Source organism: Frieseomelitta varia, unplaced genomic scaffold (assembly GCF_011392965.1).
Source record: "Frieseomelitta varia isolate USP_RPSP 00005682 unplaced genomic scaffold, Fvar_1.2 scaffold_886, whole genome shotgun sequence".
NCBI classification, from domain to species: Eukaryota; Metazoa; Arthropoda; class Insecta; order Hymenoptera; family Apidae; genus Frieseomelitta; species Frieseomelitta varia.
In genome coordinates, this window is record NW_025110685.1 from 74,435 (window position 1) to 88,833 (window position 14,399).

A 14,399-nucleotide genomic window follows, 5' to 3' on the forward strand; every position below is an offset into this window, starting at 1 on the left:
AATAAAATAAAATAAAATACTCAACGACATAAATTCGTGTTTCCAATTTCAACCGCCTCAAAGGAGAAACGTAACGCTGCATGGTTTTACAGTTTAATTTCGTCGGTAAACGTCGAATTTATTATCGATGCAGCGCGATTATGCCTTCTACCGTGATACACCGTTGACTATTTCGCTAGTGATCGTAAATTTATAACCGATCGAACGTGCGCCAACCGTCCGTTGGAAAATCGGGGGGTTATTCCCGTGGAATTCGTACCATGCGACGGCAACTACATCGCTGTGGAAGGGGAGGTAACGAGGAAAAAGAAAAAAATGAGCAACGAAAAAAAGAAAACAGAGTAGCATGAACGGAGAGTGAAAACTGTGGCTCGGTGAAAAAGGATTACGCGTCGGTGATTCTCAATACGACGGGACAGAAGGAATATCAGTTGAACGTACGTGTCTTTGCAATTCGAGAGCCGATTCGAGAGATCGAGATCGCTCGTGGATACATTCATTCCGTTGGAACGTCGAGGATAGTTGAATGAAAATCGACGGGTTCCTTCCCGAAGGGAAAAGGTTCGTAGATGACACAGAGTAGGCTTGTTTTTTTTCTTTTTTTTTTACGTTTCGAATAATTTTATCAAGATTTTTATTAGATGCTTGTAACCACTGCTCGATCTCAATTGCAAAAAAGAAGAAAAGGATATCTCAAGTGCCATACGTTGTATTGAAACGTTGATTTGATAATTTACATTCAATTATAAAGCCCAGGTAAAAATTCGTACCTTCATCGCGGCAAAGAATTCTATTTCGACAGTGCTATTTCGACTGCAAACTGCACACGCGTCCGGAAATTAAATTAATCAAGTGACGCCCATCTCTGCGACACTGATCTTAACAACGTATTTCAAAATAATTAGAATTCGCAAGACGCTGTATTCCGCGCAGTTTGCCGATTAAATCACTCTCGTGTCTCACGCGTTCCCGTTATTCTCGCCTTTTAACCTTAATCCTTTGCTCCCCCCCCCCCTGCCCCCGCCACCGCTTTTTTTTCCATTTGTCCTGCGATATTCCAGAGAGTGAGATTTGACCAGATGAAAAACCAATACGTTCCCATTGGCGGAGCTGAAAGGCCGGCGTGAACAGCCGGCGGTAAAATGGACTCGAAATTAAATTGCGGCGCACGCGATTATTAAGTGCTGGAAACGCGCTTTTAATTACGCGTCTTTCCAAGTTGCCCGCTTTCAGCGCGCATTCGCGCGAACCCTGGGCCGCACGCTCTTGCCCCGGTTGCCCAGGTCCTTCCTTTCTATTTTTTCTCTTTCTTCTTTTCTTTTTTTTTTTTCTTCTTCCCCATCGAAGAAAGCTAACCACTGACCGAATGGTAGTCGCCAAATGAAAACTCGAGAATGGGAAAAATGAGGAAGAGGAACGACGAGAACGAGCTCGTTCCGTTTTTTTCCCTTTTTTTTTTTTTTCTTTCTTCCCCTCCCCGTTTTCGTGAAAACGTTTCCACGTTTCTCGCGCGATCCGCACTCCCCACGACACCCCCGCCGAAACCGTCCGATTACGCGGGAACAGCGACGGAATTTAATTTGGTTTATGGATTCAATGAATCAATTTCATTAATGCGAGAATTACGGGGCGCGTTGCGCAGCCTGCTCGGTTAATAACCAATAATTACGTTCTGCTTATAAACGTCAAGTTAACCGCGGCCTCGGACACGCGCCACCCCCTCTCCCCCTCCCCCCTCCCCCAACCCCCTGGTCCGAGGTAGCAGCAACACATTTGCAAAATGCAACGCGTTTCGAGAATCGAAGGACTCGGCTGTCGTCCGCCGCGTTTTGTTCCACCGCGATGCCCTCGTTATATTCCCAAAACGTTTCTATCTCGACCCATAAATCAAAGTATGCGCAACGGATGTCAATATATTGTCAGATTATACGGTTTTTTCCTGCCCCGCTATCGCGATACTATCGCGTCCTTTGCCCTTAAAATAATCCCGATGATCTCTATTCGCGCGATATCCCCTGTTAATAGAGTCATCGATCGTTGGATGACATATTCGAGTAGAGGACGAGGCGGCGGACAGAACGAACGAGAGAGAAGAGATCGAGATAACCGACTGCAGGTTTCCCTTTTCTATCCCTTTGGACCGACGCCCACCTTCCGAAAAAAAAAAAAAAAAGAAGAAGAAAGGATTACTCGCTCCGGAATTGTTAGCACGATTCCACAATTCCAGGCCTATCGAACGGCCAGCGAAATCTGAAATCTCGTAAACGATCGGTTTATTCGCGGCGAATAGTCAAACAATTTCCCGAACGAAAATGGTCGACCTGTCGACAGTTGCTTCACGGCCGCGGCGCCTCGTTCGTTCATGAACTGTTTACCGCACGGATTAACCGGCATTATTTTCCACCCGGGTGGAACGAGTCGGACACGTTTCTCGGTGGGGCGAGAGAGAACTTTCGACGGGGGGAAACGCAAATAAAAGTAGGGAGGGAATGGAAAATTTTTACGACGTACAAGATTTACGGGGAAGTTTTTGGACGCGTAAAAGTTTCTCCAGTAAATCCACAGCTGGCAGCGGTACCGATCGCAGTGACGGCTGAATCGCGGGTCCGCGCCGCCCAAGTAAGGCGATTTCCCCCTGTGGAAATTTTTCGGGAAGAAAACACACCTACAGCGTTGATTTACCACCGCCTCTTCTTCCTCACTGCGGCGGTCTTTCTCCATCCCGTTTTTTTCCCCGAGCACCGTGGAATTTCATTTCAACGCCGGAGCCGCGCGACGACCTCGCAGCGTCACGTCGGGAGAAACCCTCCTCGAGTGTGGAATACAAACAGGAAAGTTTTCGGCGCTAACCCATTTCCCGGGCTGGTGGAAAAATGGTCGCTTGGCATGCGTTGCATCGCGGCGCAATTTATTGGGGCGCCGCCACTGTGTCACGTTCCGTGATCTCTTTTAACGAGTTGAATCGAACGGTTTAGCCCCGGCTGATATAGATGTTTCGTTGGCAGAACGTCGCCAAACCTATCCTGTCCGTACCGCTTTCAAATACGTAGCTACGCTTGGCTACTTGTGATTCTACCAGCGATCCAACGTCTTTCCTTCTCGTTTTCTTTCTTCTTCGTCTTCTCCCTTTTTTTCAAATTTTCACTAACTGCGTTTCTTCGAGATGGTTGTCGGGACGACCAAATGACTTTTAAACGCAGAGGGAATGAGAGGAGGGTGAGAGAAAGCATTAGGGAAACTCTTCAAAGCGCGAAAGGCCCCCTTTTGTCCCGTGGACGTGGTACGCCGGGTGCTTTAATCCTTCCCCGAGGATCCCGAGGATCGACAGTCCTGTGCCATTGCGTCACACATCGTTCCAAGATCGAACAGACCGCATGACCATCATCTATCCCTTCCACCAGCATCTCCTGAAGTCCGCAAATACACCCTTACGCTCGTTGTTCGCTCTCAAATTGTGAGAACCCCTGCGAATGACGTCACCCGGCGCATGATTGGCCGAGCTAACGCTCACGTGACCACTCGCTTGGCCAGTGTCTGGGGGGTTGTAGAGTGACTGAAGGGAGAGGGTGGAAACGCGAGCGAGATCGAAAGATGAGAGAGTGAGACAGAGAGAGAGAGAGAGAGAGAGAGAGAGAGAGAGAGAGAGAGAGAAAGAGCTGAAGGGAGTTCAGAGTGCAGGTAGGAAGGAAAAAAAGAAAAAAAAGAGAGAAAGAGAGAGAGAAAGAGCTGAAGGGAGTTCAGAGTGCAGGTAGGAAGGAAAAAAAGAAAAAAAAGAGAGAAAGAGAGAGACGAGAAGAAGAAAGGGATCGAAGAGAGCAAGAAAGAAGGAAGAAAACGAGGCAACTTGGAAAGAAGAGAAACAGAGAGAGCGTGAGAGAGAGGGGAAAGGGCGCGGAGGGATGATATTGCGCGCGAGAAAAAGAGCGAGAAGAAGGATATGGATGTATATAGATAGGGGTTGCCGCGGCGTTGGTGGGGAGAAGCGTAGGGATGCGAGAGGGTAAAAGAGAATTGTTGGAAGGGGGTTGGAATTGGAGGGGGTAGCCGCGAGTCTCGCCAGTCACTGCGACGACCGCGACGCCCCAACGTCTCGGGGTGCCAATTGTTCGCTACTGACCTTAAAAAAATCGTCGTAACTCTCGTTTCGACACCTACCTTACCGATTTCGAGTCGATATTTCGAGCGAAAACGAGCCGATGCGCGGTGATCTCGCGGTGCCGCGGAAGATCTTACACGCGTGAGAAAACGACACGAGTCGAGTGGAAATCGGAAGTAAAACCGCGCAAAAAGTTGCAGTATCTGTGCCGAGAAAGAACTCGAAATCGCGTTTGTTTCTCTCTCTCTCTCTCTCTTTCTCTTTCTCTCTCCGTGCCGTGTTATCGCGTCTCTAGATCGCACCGCACGATACGCGCGAAAATGTGTTAAAAAAAAAAACGTTCCACGCCTGTTTTGTTTTTTTTTTATTTTGCTGCCTGCCGAGAGCAACGAGAGATTTGCGCGATCTTGAGAACACATTCTCCCGGTCCAGTCGCGGAGAGTCCGGTACTTTGCCGAGGGGGAAAAAAAAAATGAGCTAACCTCGCGAGAGGGTGGAAAGCACCGAGTCCTTCGTGCACGAGTCTCGCTTCGGGAACCAGTGGAGCTATCGAGGACATTTTTATAGTTGCGTAATACACGACCACGATGGTTATCCACGGAGTGAATCGTAAGTTATGCGTCCTCCTTCTCGAGCATATTCCCTGACTTTTACGTAACCACCTAATCGTCCTCGTCGAGCACACACGCGTTTTCAACGATCAACCTTCGAAATTATTATTATTCGATTTAGCACCGCGGCAATGATCGGGTGATCGAAAAGTCATCGAATATGTTCCCAGTTCCTTCCTTCCCTCTGTCTGTTGTGTCGATACACACGTACATACATACATATGTGCAACGAATATAGATACCCCTTCCCGGGATAGCTAGCTAGTGCTCGTTGAAAAGACAATACTACCCTCGATGTGTTTGCATTTAAACGTAATCCCGCGTCGAACGCATTTTCGACAAGCCTCTCTACACACAAACCCATATATGTGTACATGCATACATATGAAACGTCGTCTGTTAACGAACTGCATCCCAGCACGCCACAATTTTTCAAGATTCATCGTCCCTAGAGATAATTACGTTCAATCGCCACCGTTTGTACGCGAGTAGTCTCGAGTTGTTTTTCGTCGAGAGCTTTCTCGTCGAGAGCTATTCACCGAGTATTTTTCCCCCGGTGTCGATCGCTCGAGGTTTTTGGCTCTTTGGCTTCGCGCTGCCAAAGATGCTCGGTAGAAGCGTTGTTGTTTCAACGAAAAACGGACGCGTTTGGTCGCGTGACCGAACGAAGCAGGCTCGGAGCACGCCTCATTACTCATTGCGAGCCCTGTTCGATCACGCGAGATCGGAGCCAGACGTGACGGAACGGACGCGACGGCCCGGTCAGATACGCTCTGACGAATGACAAGGACTGTGAAATCGCGACCTGTTTGATCGGTATCGCGACCAAACGCTCTAACTCCGTGGCTTGGTTTACTCCGCGCCGTACAACCGACGGGAACCATCGTTGAAGATGCACAAGCATCGCCTCATCACGGAGATGACCTCTCGACGCGTCCACGCGAACATCTCTCCGCCTGTGCGCCGCGCGAGGAGAGGAAAATATATACGCGCGTCCGAGCGGCGTCGATGGCGACGATCGTGGAAATTCCTCCTCTGCTCGCTCTGCGCGGCTCGATGGGTTTCAAAGGCAGTCACCGTTAAAAATACTCGAGAGGCTTCCTACGATCGATTAACGACTGACTTTTACCAAGAATTTACGAGCTGTTGTTGAACCTGTTCGACACGCGATTCTACCAGTCGTTTGTTCCTTTTTCATGGCTATCGATCTCGGTCGTAGCGACGCCTCGTTCGTTGCATCGCCGGGTTACAAACGAGAACGCCGGGACCACACACACACACACACACAATCAGGGAATAACATAGTTGCCTACTGAACACAGACGCTGTACTTTATTACGAGGCTTTTCGTCGAGGAACAAAGAGAAGACAACGGCGGAACGTTAAACGTTTATTGTCGGCTACAATTATCGGCGGTGCTCGCTCGCGAGAACGTCCCGGAAAATGAATTTCCTCGACGAATTTCCGCCAGCTCGTAAAACTCGCGCGCTCCCAACGCACCCCTGGAACACCGCAGCGAGACACCACCGCGATACATTAGCTAATTGTTGCATCGATGGCAAGATCGATGCTCGCGATTCGCTCGCGTTGCTAGTATCCACGTCGTCGTGGATTCTGGATGTCGTGGCTACACCACGCGTTCGAGTTTGACTTGTTGGCTGTTCGGAAATGAAAATTTAACTCAATTGCAGTGAACTGTGTAGGGGAATGTAGGATGAGGCCGGATACCTAATGCATTTAACTTTGTAATGAAAAATTGGATGGCAAAAGAAAAGAAGAGGAAAATTCGCACAAGGCAAAATCTCTTAATTGACAATAAACCTTGCACGATAAGAAAATGACAAAAACGTTTTTGAAAGAATTGTTTGGCTCGCGGGAAAATAAAGTTCTCTGGAGGTGTGGGAAAAATTTGATTTTGCCCCGTAGTACAGTTATAAAATTTTCATTTTTATTAGTTAAGAAATAGTGAAAACGATTATTCAGTTTCACGAAGCTTCGTCTTATTGACGAGATTTTACTCGACGACGGAGATTTTACTTCGCGGCTCACTTTGACGAAAACTTTCGAGATTCTACCTCGATGGTTAATTGCCAACTGAGATTCCGTGATTCTGAGATTCACTTTGACGATCACTCGATGAAATTCTGAGAGAATTCTCTAACGCTTGGCCGCTGGATCGCGAACCTGTTTTATACGAGCTGGCTAGATCGTCCCAGCCAATGACATTTGCCTAGCAACGCCAGACGTTCCTAGAACGTTGAAAGTGTCTTCCATGATATCGAGAAACAGGCTGGCCATCGTTCTGACCTATGCAACGACTTCTGATTCCTTCATCTAGCAAACATATTTTCGAAAATTGTCAAAAGAAATATAGACTAGACCATGGGTGGCCAAACTTTCATGCTCTACGTGCCAATTTTTTCTCGAGTGAGCTTCGATGCGCCACTAAATTATTTTCATAACAAAAACGCGTTCATAAATAATAAAAATATAGGAAGGACATTAGAAAAAGACTTTTTAATGGGATTTATGAGCCTGTTTTGCTCTTGAACAAATTATTCATCTCTGTTGTAGCGAGAATTATCGAATTCTTTTAATTCTCATCGGTCATACTCGATCGATTTTTAATTAATTTCACGGACGAGAAAGCTTGTCAGCATCTGTAGATACTTCCAAATAGGCATATATATTTTTAAGCTTCGGGAGATAGGATTTTCCAAAAATTTATCAAGTCAACGTCGAATTTTGTTTTTAAAAAACTACGGGAAAATTGATCGTGGCAACATATCGACGAAATTTTGAAAATAGTCGAGTTAATTTCAATATTTTTACATCTTGTATCATTCTTTTTATTTATTATCAAAACTTGCTCTATGCACCATCCCTGGATTATGATTCAGAGCTCGAGAATGTTTAACATTCTTGCGTCGACACAGGATAATTTTCTAATCTGAGGAATGATCCGAAACAATAAACGATATAACGGTCGTTAAACGGTCTGGAGCTTTGATTACCACCAGGTTGTCTGAGGCTCGAGTTATCATTCGTTTTGGAAACCAATAGCAAAACGTGTATCGTTATTGAAACTGGATGCAACCCGTCCGCTAATCGAGCGAAAATATGATCGCGTTCCTTTCCGTAGTTTTTCGAGCAGCAATCAATACAAAAAAGAAAAAAGAATTGATTCGCCTGGAAAATTACATCTCGACGCCGTGTATGGATCGGTGGACTCGCGCCTATTCGGCTAATTATCGTCGACGTATCCAATTCGTTTATCATTTCCGTTCCGCGCGAGGCTGTTCTCTGACCGGAAATTGGCGTGAGTAAATTTGCCCCCGTAGCAGATATCGACTAACCTAACGCGCGTCTATATCAGGAGACTCGAAAAGCTATTTCCATCGCTGGAAATATCGTAGACGCAATTAGGCGGGTAATAACGCGCGTCTGGCATTCGCGAAAGGATCGTCGAGGAAGAAGAAAAGGAAACGAGAGATATGAAAAAAAAAAAAGAACGCGTGAACGCATATGGAAGAAGCAAAGATGTTTCGCGCTGAAATGCAAAGAGAGCAAGAGCTATGTTGGTTCGGGCGTGAGAGAAATTTCATTTGCTTCTACTCTCGCACGGCAAATTAAGTTTTATCTGAAATACGCTGCCGTGTAACGTGACTAGTGGATTATCTCGGCTCCCAAGCAAGAATATGGGTTACGAAATAATGCACTCGATAGGATAAAGAGTTTCGCAATCTGCATAACGCAAACAAGGTCACCCATCTCGGCCCTTACCGAACGATCGGCATCGAGTTATCGTTGTAAATCCAGAAAGACGTTCTTGTTATCGAACGAACGTCCCAACGGGACGGAAAGAAATCGATCGTTCAAAGTTGAACGTAGTTGAGATCCGCAGTAAATTCCGTTTAAATTCCGGAATTTTCATTAGGTCTCTCTCTCTCTTTCTCTGTTAACCACTTGGCAACCGATTGCGGACCATAACCAGTGACCAAACCGTATATAATAATTCGTCGCATTCTTTTTGAAATCGTCGGTATGACATCGAAATTATTGAGAGGTACTAAATTTATTCTTTGTTTCGCTTATTTTGTTTCACTTAAATATACTTAGTACTGCGAAAATATTACAATTTTGGAATAAAATGCGTGGCACGTCATTCCAGGCGCAAGAGGTTAACCACTTGCGCTGGCAACCGATTGCGGACCATAACGAGTGACCAAACTGTATACAATAATTCGTCGCTTTTTTTTTCGAACTCGTCGGTACGATATCACTGGATAGAAATCATTGCGAAGTAATAAATTTATTCTTTGTTTTGCCTATTTTGTTTTATTTAAATATATATACGTGAAACTGAGAAAATATTACAATTTTGGGACAAAAAGTTCTCGACGTGCGTGGCACGTCATTCCAGCGCAAAAGGTTGAAAAGCTTCGGCGAACGAACGAAATCGAGCCGACGCGACGCCGCGTCGATCCTCGGTGGCTCCTTATAAAACACAATTACGAGTCTTAACCAAGTTTCGACGCACTTAATTACTTGGAAGTTAGGGCCGGTGCCCTGTTTCAGCCCTGTCTTATCCCCCTTCCAGTCTCACCGTCAACCGTGACATCGTCGTCCCAACGACGGGGCTTTTCAGTCGCGACACACACATGCTAGAAGCTGGAACGACGAGGACGAGAGGTGACTGACACACTCCGCCATCAGCTACGTCTATCAGCCTAGACAGCGTTCGCTTCGCGCAGCTACAGTGTAATTGTATCAGTAACAATGAAAAGTTGTGAGTAATTTCAACTGACGTAACTTTGTAAAGAAAGATCATATAGCAATTCATTTGGTCTCATTTCGAAGGGCGAAGGGCTTCTATTTCGACAGTTGTGAGTTCTCCTGAAGATGAGAACACATTTTTTTCTTTGGAGAAAATTGTTAAAATTCAAACGTGTGTAAAAATATTATAAATTTCTTTCCGTGACTCATCATTTCGAAGATTGAAATTTTCTTCTTGACTTCGTTGTATAATGTTTTTATTATTATAATTAATTATTGTTATAATTAACAATTAATATTGTTTTATCGGATATTAAATATTGCGGTTAAATGACAAAAATTCGAAAATCCTAAGGTTTTATCATCTAATCCCAATGTTTCAAATTCAATAAAATGATGGAAAAAAGATCGTACGATGAAAGAATTGTAATCTTCAAGGCTAGATTCAGTCATAAGGGAAATTCTTTAAATGTTTTTACACGCGTTTGAATTTTGACAATTTTCGTGAAAAATGTGTCCTCAGTTTCCCACCCGCTGCGTGATATAAAATCATTTTTGAAAAGGACAAATTCACTGCTTTCAAACTACAAGCTTCACGCTTTAAAATGAGACCAAACGGATCAATGTGTGATCCTTTTTTTACGAAGTTTAAATTAGTTCAAATCATCGACAATTTTTCTTTGTCATTGGTACAGTTATGCTCTTCTCAGCCTGTGCATCGCGCTAATGTCGCCGAAAGGTCGCGATATTAATAGTCGTTTGCGAAAGTTTGGACATCCGGAATGTTACTACGGATATCGCGGAGGCAATTTATGATAGCGTCGAGTAGCCACTGAGTAATTAGTCTCCGGTCAGACGGGTCAACCGAAAACAGCCTCGTTAGAAGCGTCTGCGTTTATCCGCTGTCTGATTTCTTTAGGTGGCTTTAACAGTGTGTTTAAACCCTTTGAACTCGTACGCCGCAGGTGACAATACGAACTTTCAATAAAAATTTGTAAAAAATTATCTTAAAAATTGGCACATTTCAAAGAATTACAGAATATAAATTATGCCGCAATGATAGTAACAAATGGAGGAAAAACATTGTATTTTATCGTTGTGCATTAATTTAACTCGAAATAAATACAAATGGATGGGTAACAACATTGAAAACAAATCAAGTTCGAAGGGTTAAATAATACGAAAATAGTGCACAGACCCTTATTATTGACGATTTTCTGCATAAAATCTTTTTCGATTCAAGAGAAACACTGGATACATATATGGATTTTTAATATTAACAATATTTTGTCGAGTGTTTGCAGAACATTTTGTAGAATACAAGAGAAGCAAAATCTATACTGTTTTGGCTTTTCAAAAACAATTGTATGACCTCGTCATCATCACTGTTCTGGCAAATGTAAATTATTTTCATCGAGTCAGTTTTGCTCCATAATTAATTTAAATAAAAAAATTGTCAATACTTTAAACTGTTGTAATTTTGTTAAAAGAAATCGAGTATAACAAAAATTCAAAAAAGTATCAACATTTCGTTATCTAATCTTAATGTTCAGAGTTCAATAAAATCGCAAAAACAAGATCGTCAAGCAAAATAGGAGCGCTGCACTTTAAAATGAGACCAAGTAGAGATTCTTACACGAGTTTTCTTTTCTTTTTTTTTTACAAAGTCCTGCAACAGTTTAAATTCTTCTCATTCACGTGTCCAATTCCTTAGTCGATACTGATCGATCTCATTCTCTGGAAATTTTTTAATTTCGTCGCATAGATCTTGGTACATGGTTGATATTACCGACAGTAAGTTCCAAGGTAAATTTAGAAAAAGCATCGTCTCCTCTTCGTAGAATTGATTAACAAAAAATTTGATTTCCAAGTAAATTTCGCTTTTCTCACCTTCGTCGACCTTTGCTTAAACGTGCAATATGTACGTACGTTTTCGTCTCACGAATAAACGCTGTTAATCGCACGGATTCGGAGCGTAGTCGCGAGGCCTCTAAATCTCGTTGCGAGCCGTAACGCTCAAAGTCAGGAACTTGCGGTCTTACCGTGACGTTCGGGAACCTCGAAGCTACCTCAAACAACGTCGGTCTGGAAATTTCCTCCGTCTCATCGCGCGCGATGTAGGAAAGTGGCGGGCACGGGTTGCTACCAGAAGCTCCTTGTCCCTCCCGTGGTTGGCATCGTCTCGCCGGATACGACCTTCGGGGAGCCCTCGACCCTAAATTTCGCACGGTTTCTCCGTCCAAACGTAAATTGTCCAAGGTAACTGGTGGCATCGTGCCGGCGTCGCAGCTACGACAGCTTCGTTGAAATACGAGCGTCGTGCACCGGCGTGGATGCTCGTGCATGCATCAGACACGTTGTATAACGCCTCGTAGATTTGCTCCACGCGTCGTGCAACCGCATGCAACACACATTCCGTGTAACGCGACGAGCTATTTCGTTTGTTTGCCGTTTGTCTCGATGAGGATCGATCGGTCGCGCTGTAGCGACCTCTACTTCGAAGAATTTAGATCAACGACATCTATGTTCCGTCGAGATGTGTATTTAATATAAACAACAGAATATTTAAAAATAGCTATTAATTTTATTATCAACATGGAAATGTTTACTGACACTTATATATATATTGTAGTCATAGTAGAAATTCTTCATTCGTAGAAATTATTCGTCATTTAACTTCCATTATGTAATCTTCATTAAATTATTAGTAATTATATATTTTGCGATACTGATAATATTTTTATATACACAACTAAAATTAATTGCGGAGTTTTTATTTATTTGTAGATATAAATATAAATTATCATAATTACTACAGCGCGCGTGCCCGCCTGCCCTTCGACGAGAAAGATTCAAGACAGGATAAAAGTATGACAGACGCGGTGGGGTAGTAAGATTTTCTAGAAAAGCAGATTTTAATAATTTCACAGTAGCATTTTTATTTGATTCGTGAAATGATGAAGAGGAATATTGATCCGTGAAATTAAGAATCTGATAAAATGGCAAATTTATCTCCAACGGAATCTTCTTCCAGTTTCTTTCTGGTCATCCAGTTGAACCGTTGAAAAAAAAAAAAAAATAAGTTACTCGATTGTTCTGTTACTTCCTCCCTCGCTGGAATCTTCGGGCTTGCTAATTGGGTTGACGTTCGCGTCGTTAGTTTCACGTCGCGTCAAGACGGGTGAAGCTGTCTGAGGGAGTCAACGATGTTTATGTCGATTCGAATATGCCGGATGGATTAATTCGTATTAAATTCGGCTGAAAATACGGGGATTACGTGGCACGAATGGGGCGCGTAACAGTCGTCATGGATGATTGAACGATTCCGTGGCGTGTTGTGCGCACACACGCATCTGATGCATGTCGCGGGGGCGTGAGATTCTGGAGACGTATTCGCAATTAAACTGTTACAGCTTTCCTCCCCTCCCCTAATGTACGTTTGAAACTTTACTCCGTGAAACGTCATTACCGAAATTTCACAAAATTCCTATTACTACAACAGTTTACATACAATAATTATAGATCGTTTGCTACACTCTCGAAAGAATCTAATTCCTTTCGTTGGTAAGTCAAGATCAAGAAACACTCACGCGAGATGAGACATCAGTGGCGAATTATCAGGTTATCACTTGGCACTTCGTTTCTTTATACTCCCCAAACTACGTACTGTATGTACGTAAAAAAAAAAAAAAAAAAAAAAAAAAAGAAAGAGCAAAATAAGAATCGAGAAGAACATTTTCCTCAGCAACGACTCACTCTCGTATAAAATCTTAATTATATTTTGTACGCATGATACCGAATGTATGAAATGTGTACAAGGTGAATTGAAATCTATCTGTGCGAGTNCGTACTGTATGTACGAAAAAAAAAAAAAAAAAAAAAAAAAATGGCTACGGGAGAACAACTCATAAACAAGAGGCATCATTGCAAATGGAAGTTGGACGATGGCGCGAAGAAGACGAAAGGAGGGGCGAGGATCCGACGAAACGACTCCACCGTAACGGTGATATACGCGAAAGAATGGGTCGTGGAACGACTCGCCTCCGTGACGACATTTTCCGTCCGGCAATATCCACCGGGGCAAACAAAAATCTGATACATGTTTGCCCGTAGTCGCGGCTGCGGCTCGCATAACTGGCTACGGTGGCGAATGGGTGGAGGAACAGAAGGCCGTCCGTGGGAGGGTCGGTGGTGCTGTCAAAGAGGGCAGAGGTCACGGTGGTTGATTCTCGATCTGCCGGTGAAACACACGCGCAGCCGTACGAGCCAGCGCTCGACGACATTATCGGTTTCGCATCAACCTCAATTTATTCCGGCTGCGTGTGTCTGTTTGTTTGCCGCTCGCTCCTGCACGCGTGCATCGGCGTGTCGCGACCAAACCGCCTTGCCGCGTGTGGCGTTTCTTCGACGTTCGTCGCGCGACGTCTTGCCGGAGGAAAGGAGATTTCACGTCGGTGTGCGTGAGCATCGTCTCGAGGTGACGTTTACGCGGCGTAAAAAGCGCGGAAACGGCTGTACTTAAGAGGAGCTGCCGCTCCCCGGGGGAGGGAACGTCGTTTCCGTCATTTGCTCGCGTTACGCTTTTACGATTCCCCTCTTCCGCCCTTGATACACGCACACGGGTCGAGCCTTCGAAGCACGAGGGGCTGCTTATTCAATGTCGTGCCCCGTCTGTCCAGTGTACCTTAGTGTTTGCGCTCGCGAATCGCATTCCCCGTTTTTCACAGCGCGATAAAGCGCCCACGGGTCACGCACAACACGTGTATCCTACCACGAAGTTGCGATGACTAGCTTCTAGTGGTAAGCGCTCGGATGAAAGGGACGCCTCTGTTTGGTCTTGGGTGCCTCGTCTGACGTGATTCCGCGTGGGCGAGCGAGCTGAGAGGGTGACACGCCTCTATCCGGTCTCCATTGAC

At 44.6% G+C, this 14,399-nt stretch overlaps 1 protein-coding gene across 13 annotated transcripts in view; it reads left to right on the plus strand.

Moving 5' to 3' along the window:
* LOC122537075 (protein Fe65 homolog) overlaps window positions 1-14,399 on the plus strand; it is a 173,208-nt gene that overhangs the window by 56,755 nt on the left and 102,054 nt on the right. Inside the window, exon 1 of one of the 13 annotated variants that reach the window (XM_043670012.1) lies at window positions 3,980-4,705. The exons of the other annotated variants lie outside the window; for them this stretch is intronic. Within the exon in view, the coding sequence (XP_043525947.1) occupies window positions 4,684-4,705 (22 nt within the window). The 5' untranslated portion in view covers window positions 3,980-4,683. Of the gene's footprint in view, window positions 1-3,979; window positions 4,706-14,399 lie in introns of those variants that run through there. 13 annotated transcript variants of the gene reach the window in all.